The sequence below is a fragment of the Ovis canadensis genome, chromosome X, assembly GCF_042477335.2.
Source record: "Ovis canadensis isolate MfBH-ARS-UI-01 breed Bighorn chromosome X, ARS-UI_OviCan_v2, whole genome shotgun sequence".
NCBI classification, from domain to species: Eukaryota; Metazoa; Chordata; class Mammalia; order Artiodactyla; family Bovidae; genus Ovis; species Ovis canadensis.
The window spans coordinates 14,108,708-14,119,536 of record NC_091727.1 but is presented as its reverse complement, the minus strand read 5'-3'; the positions used below and the strand labels follow the sequence as shown (position 1 = coordinate 14,119,536).

At 39.5% G+C, this 10,829-nt stretch overlaps 1 protein-coding gene across 2 annotated transcripts in view; it reads right to left on the bottom strand.

Moving 5' to 3' along the window:
- Positions 1-2,118: 2,118 nt before the first annotated feature.
- Positions 2,119-10,829, bottom strand: part of MOSPD2 (motile sperm domain containing 2) — an 89,790-nt gene continuing 81,079 nt past the window's right edge. Inside the window, exons 14-15 of one of the 2 annotated variants that reach the window (XM_070289804.1) lie at positions 5,128-5,230; positions 2,119-3,014 (exon numbers count right to left, since the gene is read on the bottom strand). In XM_070289804.1, coding sequence (XP_070145905.1) covers positions 2,973-3,014; positions 5,128-5,230 — 145 coding nt within the window. In that variant the 3' untranslated portion in view covers positions 2,119-2,972. Of the gene's footprint in view, positions 3,015-4,354; positions 4,608-5,127; positions 5,231-10,829 lie in introns of those variants that run through there. The other variant, XM_070289803.1, reaches the window with a different exon arrangement.

The window sequence follows — 10,829 nt, the reverse complement described above, 5'->3', positions numbered from 1 at the left end:
CACAACACAGCCCTCCATCAAAGTAAACAGGACATTAACCTGTACCTTTCAAACCCTTTTCAATGAGGTCTGTCTGTAGCTTAGAATACCAAGAAACTTTTCCAGCCAGGGGTCTTGAGTGGTTATTTGTGCTTTGTCAACTTTGCTTCTCAAGTATGCTATCTTCTCTCCTCTTCCTCTCTTGCTGTTTAGGGAATGTGAAGTTATCAGACCTGTCCTTCAGTATGCTAACCTGATGCTCAGTCGAGGCAGTTTTGAGTGGTTGTAACAAGCAGTGGACTTGGGAGACTAGTTCAACTCTTGGCTCTGAAACCAACTAGCCTGTGACCTTGGGAAAAAGGATGAGTTCTCAAGCTTTTGGTTTCCACATTTATAAAACACATGATCTTATGTCTTCTCACACTGTTCAAATAAAGGAACGTGAACAACTGGTAGTTGCAAGCATCCCTCAAATTCTCAAGTCTACAAAGACTTGAAAGGGTACATGATCTCATTTCTGTGGGTCAGGGAGATGTTCTTTATATTCTTGCCAGCTGAACCAGTTGTCTCAAATATTGTAACATGTGCCAGAGATTAGTCTTAGTGTGGCAGGGGACCTGAGAGGGGTAGGGAAGAGGATCTTCGGACATCACAGGGAAGTAATTATAGTCAGTGTTAAAGATGGAATTGTCATGAAGATATAAAGGATCCTATGCAATATTTTATAGAATTGTTACAAATATAGGGGGAAACTGTTCTGGGTGGAATATTGTGGTTTAGGGTGTGGGTGCGGTGTTGTGAGGGGTCTGGGTGCCATGGCGGAAGGAAACGTCAAAACAAGCCTTCCTCTGACTGGTGGGGGATACTCCTTCACAGGGTTCAAGGCAGCCGATCTTCACTGGCTTTCTCCATGTGTCCCTTCACCTAGAAAGCAGAATTCAGTGATGGACCAAGAAAGGGCTAGAACAAAACAGGGAAAGCCTGGGGCACTGACGTGTGGCTTTGAGTGAGATGGGATGTTCAGGAAGACCAACCCCAGTGTGAAAAGCTCTAGGGGCTGGGAAGGAAGGTGGTGGAGGCACCATCAGCAGAGCCAGACGAGCCTCTCCAGGGTGGCTTTAAATGCAAGATCTCCTCCCTTTCACACTCCTCTTGGGAAATAGTCCTCTGATGATTACAGGCACTTGGGGATGAGGAAACTGAGGCAGAAAGGTGAATGAACATTCCTGAGTCACGCAGGAATCAAATGTCAGTGAGGGGACTGGAACCCAGAACCCCTCACTCCCTACTACCCCCGCCCCAGTCGAGACAGATGGGAGGATTTCCGTTCTGTGCTCATGGTCCAAGGAGAAAAAGGGGAGCCCTGTGCTTCTTGAGGACCCATGTGGTGCTGACATCAAGAAACCTCAAGTTGTTCGTAAAAATCTAGAGAGCTGGGTTGCTGTAAAGTAACTGATCTTTTTCTAGCTCTTCTGATCCCTGGAAAACTGTCTTTTGAGAAAGGTCACACCCTCACTGTCCCAGGTAGGTACGGGGCTCCCTTATAGGTTACTGGTCTTAGTGGCTTTATTTTTAATTTCTCAGGTGGTTCTCTCTCTCTCTTTTGCAGTTTAGAAGATGGACCTGTCCTTTTGGTTCTGTTTTATGGAGCTGCACTTGGGAGTTGTGTTTTCCAATGGCAAGGAGCCCACACACTCCCCAGGGCCTTTGCGGTCCCCATCCAGGGCTGCCCCCACCCCCAGCCACTCTGATGCCCTCTCGCAGGGACTTCCTGCCACGTGCCCGGCAGCCAGGCAGCCAGGTGTGTGGGTACTAGGATGGGGGATGTGGGGTGATTTGTCACTTGGGTGGCCGCTCTAGTGGTATGTTCCACAATGGAGGCCCAGCTCTGACAGTGAGGCCAATGCTGAGTCAGGAAAATGGAGAGCAGCCCCGAGCAGCAGACCCTGACCCTGGGCGACAAGAAACAAGATACAATGAGGTTGGGTTCTCCCGAAACCACAACTGTCTTTGGAATTCTGCAGTGCCCTCCTTATAAAAAGGTAAGCAGGTCCAGGAGAAATTAATGTGATTTTTGAAAGGTCAGTGTGAGCCTGAGCATTGATTTTTTAAGATGCTTTATGAATTAGAGACCAGAGGTTTTTCCTGATGATATTTATTGCATAAATGTAATTATTTTTCTAAAACATATTAAAATAGAAAGCATGTTCTTTTGATCAATTTATACAAAGAAAATACCAATATAGTAATAAAAATACTGAAAATATATGAAAAGCACCAGAACATTAGAGAAATTACACTGGCAACAATTCTAGGAATATATTTTTTTTTTTTCGCAATTGTACAATAAAGTGCTATTAAATCCAGTCAAAATTAGTGGCAAGATATAAAAACAGTTATGGTATATTATGAAATTTGAGACTAGGTTTACCAGCAATTGTATTTTTAGGCTACTTGCCTATAATGATACTTCATTAATGTTTTCATGGAAACTGTGAATTTCAATTCCCAAGTGAAAACACTCTAAATCTAAATGTTGGTCCTTGGTAATCTGGTCATAAACAGGTAATGACATATTAAAAAATTATAGAGTACTCAAAATAATCATACAAACGTGATTAAATAAAATCAAAGGAAGACAGAATAAAATCAAATATAAATATATGTAACCAATCAAGACAAGTACAAAAGTTTAGATACCTTTGATTTTATGGTTAATTTTCAGTACATTTTGCTTAGTCACATTTAATAGACACACAAATGTTAACAAGATATGTTATTAAATTCAACTGGCCAGACATCAGGGAAAAACATTTTAGTGAGTTTATGTAATTTTCACATGAAACATAATACATTTCCAATTTTGACTATTTCCACATTATTTGCAAAAGAACAAAACACATAGACAATTTGGGATTAGACTATAGTAAAGCCAGCGATCTACCATATAAGGGGAAACCGCTGTGCACACAGGGAGAAACTATGAACAGTACTTAGGGTGGACTGCAGTCACTTTCACGTCTGGAGGTGACAAACTGAAACAGAAAAACCCAAATTAAGACAAAGTATCAGACCAGTATCCATTTAAGGTTTTATTTCCTAGGCCAATTTTCAAGGAAGTCTCTCTTTTCATTCTTCATAATGCCATTTTGGATTCATCAAGTTCTCAAGATGAAAGCCGCCAACACTGCAACCTCAGAATAAAACATTCTCCAAACGTGGCTCCATCACAACTCAAAATTTATTTTACAGACCATGTTTTGTCTTTCATATAAAGTAGATTTACATGTGAAGCAACAGGGACCCAAACTGGTTATACTGATGAGAAAACAAACTACTTTTATTAGGCTCTGCTCCTGCGAGGTGTTTCATGTTAGGAATTGAGGAACTGTCCTCAGTATTGCTGTTGACAAAGGTGGAAGATCAAGTCAGTTAACCTTGGTCTGAAGGTTGGACAGTCGATCACCAAGTAATATTTTTCACTTCTAAAATGGAGAACTGACAACCTAAGTTTCACTCCCCCCCCCTTAAATACTCGAGTCTTTTGTCAAGTTCCCCTCTCATGCCTGATTTTAACAAGAAACTGAAATGTAAATGAATTATACTGCTAGGCATCTTTTTCAAAAATTAACTTTTCAAAAAATATGTTTATCTAACTCCTTTCATTTAGAAAAGAAGGTGAAGATGGTCCAATGGAGGATCAGGCCTTTCTAATCGGTAAAGCAAAAAGGTATGTGTTCAGCCAGAGAGCAACATGAAACTGCATAAAAAGGACTGGAGAGGTTCTCCTTCCAGATGTTACTGACAGATTTCAGAGAAAATCCAACCAGACTTAGTTCCCCAGGCCTACCTCAATGAGAATGTGATTGTTCAATACAAAGTCTGAGATTAATAAAAGGCAGGGAGGCCTTTAAGGAAGATGGATAGGAAACAAACGCTAAAGGTGGTTTGGCATTAAGTAGTTGTACATTCCAAAAGATCATCAACTAGCACGTGTTAGTAGTTCTCAAAATGACAAAGTCCTGGTTACAGAAATGACTCTGTATAAGTACGTCTTTTTTTTTCAATATACATTGTTCTATATACACAGTATAGAAAAACTAAGTTGGCTCAGCTATAGTAACTGTTTAAAAAAAAAAAAAGCAGATGACGTGTTTTGGCTGCAACAAAGCAAGTTACTTTTCTGTTCAGCTAACATATACATACATACATATATATATAAACATATATATATATATATATATATGATAAAACAAGCTTTAAAAGTATTCAGGAGGGGAAAATAAATTATCTGTAAACTATTAAGTCACACAACAGCTATGCCTTTACTTACTTGACTACTACCCATAGACTCTCATAATCAATCTCTTCAGTGTTTGCTTATTCGACTAGTTTATTTCAAGAATGTTTCAATTCTGCCCCTAAATGCCGTACATCTCCTTGGTGGAAGCACAGATGTGTGACACTTGCTCCCACTAAGGCCCACTTCTTTAACCGTGCAACAGATAGAAGAAAGAAACCATAAAGGTAAGCAAGAGCACAGTTAGGGCAAGTAGCAGCTGCTGGAACCGGATACATTGTTGGACTTGGTCTTCAAGCTTCCTAGTGCTCGCTACCAAACGACTGAGCTGAAGAGGGAAAAGAGGATGAAAGGTTTGCATCAGTACATTAATCATGTGCGTGACAAACGAGTATTAGAAACCCCACAAACAAGTACGGGAGAGTCCGTGCACTCTGAGAGGCTGGGTGGAAAGGCGATGAGGAATTAGCCTTGGCTGGTGAGATGTGCCTCTCTTTATTCTTGTTTCGAAAAGGTCTAATTTTCAAGTTGAGAAAGGAGCAAAGCTATGATTTCCTGGAGGTACTGAAACCAACTCTTCAGAAAGAGGCCCTCCACCTTTTTCAAATGTAAATGCACTACACGGTACCTTTTCTGGGAGATCATGTTTTTCAATGAGCTTTCAGAAAGAAACAGCTCTCTGAAAGTAACTCACCGCTTACCATTTCTGATCTGGTTTCCCTTCACGAAGAGGAGAGCATTTCTGTCATGTCTATGCCAAAAGGTTTCCTTATGTCAGTGGGGAAAAATGGATTTCTAATATTGATTAACATTAAGGACTGTTTTAGTTGGGAAGAAAGAACACTTACCTGATGGCAGAGGTCTTCGCTGGTTTTAACTGACATGTTAAAGGCGTGATCTTTCCATGTAAGACTAGATGGTTTATAGCTGTCAACAATATGGCATCGTAACCTATGAAAATCCAAGGGAAACGTAACTTCTTAAAGCTGTTAATGAATTATTAAAAAAGTAAAATATAAGGTGAAAAAAGTAAACACAGAAGTGTGTCACAGAGGGGAAAGCATTCACTTCTCTGCCCAGAGATACCTAACGGAGCCACTCAGTGTGTATTTATCTTCGAAGGGCAGCAGAATTTGGCATCCCCTCAAAGTATGCCTCTGTGGCACATGGTTTATCTTGAGCTGGTTATTCTCTAAGAAAAAGCAGACACAGGAAAAGTTCTGGAAACTGAATCAGTTCAGCTCAGTCGCGTTTGGCTCTTTGCCACCCCGGGGACTGCAGCAATGTAGTCCATGACCCCATGGACTGAAGAGCAGTTACCTTTCTGTGAGAGACATTTACAGTTTACACAAGAAGTCACCTTCTCTACAGCAGAAAGAGGAGGATGACTCTAAACCTCTGGACACTCTTATCAGTGGAGAAGGTGGGGACTTAAGTATGTGGGACAACCTTACCTGTGTATACCATGCTTGTCCTGCTCACCTCCCAGTCCCTCACCCCTAACAAAGTTGGAGATATTTAAGGTGATGTCATGGGCCACTTCAGGGAGTTTCACTGTTTTCCTGGGTATCCCTCCAGTATACAGGAGTTATACATGCTATTTAACTTCTATTTTTCTCCTGTTTTCTTCTATTCATCTGTCTATGATTATGCAGGCTGGGGGATGTCTCAGTCAAGAACCCAAAAAAGTAAAGGGTGAAGTCTTTTTCCTCTCCTACAGGTTGGCAATCTCCCATGGGACCTGCCGGGACACCATCCTCGCTTGGGACCCTGCAAATGAGACCCTGGAAATACGGAAGAAGCCAGAGAGGGTAAGGATTCTTACTACAGTCCTCTCTCCCGAATTTCACTCTGGGGGCAGCTGAGAGACGAAGGTAAACATTTCACCTTGCCCCTTCTTTTCCAAGTAGAGATTAGCAGGAGAAGATAAGTGTCAGCTAGTTCCTTAGGTGTCATGACTCTGGTAGAGACTTTTATTTTCAGGACTTCTGTTTTCTACTGGTCCTTTTTCCTCCCAGAGATGGTGGTTGTTTTATCTCTATCTTTTGTGGTGTTTGGCATAAGGAGAACCACAGGACAGGTGAGACTTTGCTTTTGTATCATTCTGTCCTGAGAGCTTGGCTTTACGACCAATGAGAGTATTCTCTCTGGTCGCTGCCAGCTAGATGATGCTCGTATCTACATGCATCTCATGACCAACTGCATAGGCTGGGGATCCAAGACACAAAGTGATAAGTGGCCTTCTCTGATCCTTCCAGCTGTTGTGGGAGTTTGGCATAAAGGGCCCTTGTCCTTGCAACCTTGCCTCCTTTAGTGCGGGAGAAGTCCTGTTCCTACAGCGCCCACCCGGTGTCACAGATGAGGAGGTTTGTAACTGAGAGCATTACCACATTCTTGTGGGAAACTGGAGACACTTCTCATAACACTGTCCTTAGCACATGTGACAGTGAAGGTCTTGGCTTCCTGAGGCTAACTCTGGAAGTGAGCTTTCTGAATTTTGTGACGGCTGCATCTTTAAAAGCACCCCGTTTTGGGATGCCTCTTGCATCCATGGTTAAGCCATCAAAAGGCTTATTGGTGTGGGTTGCTATTGAAAGTAACATAAGATGTTACTTATCAATGGCCAAATGATGGATCTTTCGAATTGGAGAAACTTTTAGTGTTTAACATGTTTCAGAGCTCTCATCCTAAACAATTAACTTCTTTGCTATCTAGGGAAAGACTAACTTGAAAGGAGGACATGAAGGAGTATGGCAGTCAGCTTAGGGACATCCTTAGCAAGATGAAATGACAAAGTTCTTTTTACCTCCACTTTTAGAACATATCTATCAAATTTAGAGAAGAGTTAAAAAGATCAGTTCCTCGCTCCCAGGGACCTTGACTGGCTGTGCAGGGGTGTTCTTAACATCCACAATTATACTGTAGTTATCACATACACCAGATGGCCCCCTGGGGAAAACAGGTACACTCACACAGGAAATATGACCACAGTTCCTCCCAAATTATCAGGAAATGGATAAACCAATATTCAGAGGCTGATAGAAGCAATAGTAAAGGCTTCCCCCACCCCCTCCCTGAAGGTGAATTGGTCCAAGGCTGAATTGTGCACTCAGAAAAAGGAGAGCATTCAAAGGCCTTGTTGAATGCTTTATCTGAATTTTGTAAAGCATGCTGCATTAAGCCCTGAAACTCCAGAACACAGAAATCATTTGATTTCCATCTTAATTGGAAATCTTCTCCCTGATATAAAGCAAATTGAAGAAAATGTAGTTGGATGGGCAGGTCAGTCCCTTGATAGCATTCAGGCTGCAATCCAATTTTTTGAGGCATTGAAAGCAACTGTCTTTGTCCTGCAAATCTTTACAAAGCCAGAAATTCAGCTCTAGAAGCAATTCAGTGTTCACTTATCCTAACCAGTTCGAAAACCTGCCCTATTTATTAATATCTTGAAATACCTGTAGGCATTGTCAAAGACCAGGACACTGGAAATAGAACTGTTCTGTACTTGGAAAAACTTATATGGTAATTACTCTAAACCTCTGATATTAGGCAAAGTACCCCCAAAACTCCAGGCAAAAAACTTAAAGATACTTTCTCAGTGCCTTTGTGATGTAAATTTTCTGTCCCCACCTTCTTTAGGACATGATAGCCAGCTTTTAGAAATGCAAATTCTCGGAAAATGATTCTCATCAGAAGGCAAAAAAGGAGCTATTTTGAAACTGGACAAATGAAAAAAACATACATATACATACATACATACATATATATATATATATATATATATCAGTTAAATATATCTTAGCACCCTGAGAAGGTAAACTTACTCCAGCTGCCAGAAACACAATTTGGATTCACCTGTTCTTTTATAAGCCAGTGAGTTTTGTGTTACTGTACCAAAAACCAGGGCTAAAAATTTAGAACCAAAGCTTTAAGATCTGTTTGCATCTGTTTACATGTGTTTATATATGTGTTAACAAATGTGTGGTACTTTTCTATCTCTGCATGGTACTGTAAAAACTAATTCATAAAAGTTCTATTTAAGTGGCATAAAGAAAAAAAGTGGTTTTCAAATTAAATATTCCTAGAACTCTCAAATATAGAAACCCCAATTTTTTTTTTCCAAGTTCATGTGATCTGGGATAATTTTTGGTAAATAAAAAGCTGGGTTAAGTTTGTTGGTTTAATTCAACGTCATCAAGATGAATACAACAAGAGATGCAACTTTTATTCTACCTGGACTTACTACTCAAATAAGCTCATGTTAGCTCTGTTACAAAATCTGTCAGCAAGAAAAACAGCTTGGGATGATGGCTGACACTGTGCCTTGATGTTTTTATGAGTAGACTGAACAATTCTATCTAAATCACTTGACCTAACAAGTCACAGGGATAAAAGTTTGTAGGTGAGCTTCTCAGCACTGAGGATGTTTTATATTTCTTAAAAATAGTTTTCCAAATATCTTTGATTGCTTGAGAGTTGAGAGTTTTGCTAAGTTAAATGATAGGGAATTAATTGAATATCTAGGTCATTTCCAAATAAGATAAAATACTGAAACATTACTAAACATAGGTTTATCTACTTTGGGCTTCTTAGTACAGAATGAAAGATATTTGGATACATAAGACATAGTCATATCTTGTGCCATGTTAAAAAACTATTCTAGGAGGAAACATCTGTTTCTAGAAATGATGAACTATATTCATAAATTTGCCAGTTTAAAGAATGCTGGTGTAACAGACTGCAAGTGCTTGTTTTCACTAGAAATTAGTTTCTAAGAGTTATGAAAATTATAATACTAGAAATAAGTATAATAACTCCGTATGCAAGAGTTGGGATATTTTTGACTAAGAGAAGTGAAAGTAATTATATCCTAAAGTAAAGCTAGTTATTTCAGAATAGAAAGTAGGAGAATAAAGGACAAACTAAAGGCATATAGAAAGCTGGGAAGAGAGAGGAAGAGAAAATGTTACCTTGCATAGTCAAGAGCGCTAAAATTGAATAAATTTGTTTTAAGGGTTTTAAAAATAAGCTTAATAGTGTAAGTACATAAAACAAATTTTCTTTCATTTATTGGTTAAAGGACAGTTTTATTAGACTACTGGTCTGCCCCCACTAGGAGATTGTGAAAGGTTTTTCTTTACCCTTTCTAAGTAATCTGCCTAGAAATCAAAGATTTTATTGTATTAAAATGATTTCCTGTGTTTCTAGTTATCTTTATCATCAAGACTTTAGCAAACAGTCTTTTAAAGATTAAGAGCTAAGTTTTGGTCACAACTATGTGACCATCTGTATTTGCCTTTGAAATTTAACTGTCACTTTGGTTAATTGGATATGTAAGTATTGTTCCATAATAATTTATGATTCTATTTAGTCAAGTGTCCAAACCTTTTGATATTTTTGACAAGCTTCCCCACATCAAATTCTAAATGAAATCTTTTTGACCTCTAACTAACTTTGGGACTTTCCACAGGGCCTCTGTGGAAAGATGTTTTTTCTCTCATTATAAAAATATATTAAACCATTTAGGCTTATTTGATAGATTAAATTATGTGAGTGAAAGTGTTAGTCGCTCAGTCCTATCCGACTGTGATCCCATGGATTGTAGCCCGCCAGGCCCCTCTCTCCATGGGATTTCCCAGGCAAGAGTGGGTTACCCTTTCCTTCTCCAGGGGCTTTTCCTGACCCAGGAATCAAACCCACGTCTTCCGCATTGCAGACAGATTCTTTACTGTTTGAGCCACCAGGGACGCCCCCAATTACGTGAGACACATTGTCAAATAAGAATACTAAACCTTCTTGATTGTATTTGTAGAGATACATGTTTCATCTTCAAAGAGACTCACAAAAAGGACTCTGACAAATACTGTAGGATTCAGGTTTCTGATAACTTCAAAATTATAAAACTGAACTGGGTAGGAATTTCCAGAACTAATGGAAAAACTGGACTCAAGCAGAACAAAAATTAATAACATGGAATTGAATGAAGCTGATGAAAATGATTATAATTTTTATGACTTTTGGTTAGAAATACAATGTTCTGTTTCTCCAGATTTAAGGAAAACTTTTTCTCTTATGGTATCTGTGATTTACTGCAATTTGGTAAATTATACCTTTGTAAGCAGAATTGAGACAATGTTTTTCCATACCTGATCCCTCCAAAATCTGGAAACACTTAGTGATATTCTCATTTTCATGGTGATACAGTTATTTACATACGTTCAATGAGAATCTGTTCCCCTTGTAACAGGACACAATTGGAAACATGGTTATATTATCAAGGTTTATGACTCAAATGTCATATTGAAAATGAAATGCATAAAGACAGGTATGAGCAGATGGCTGTAAGGAACTAGAGACACTTGGGGAAAAAACTCACCTGGTACCTTGTTTTCAGACAGCCTTACTAGGGGAGTAAGGAAAGTCACTTCCTGGCAAGCTCAGGAACCTCAGGATACTTTGGGGACCTCAAGAAGAGAGGAACTTGCCTCAATTGGCACAATAGCCTTACTTACCCATGTTTACCGTGCTTTCCCTGACAGCATCTCAGAAC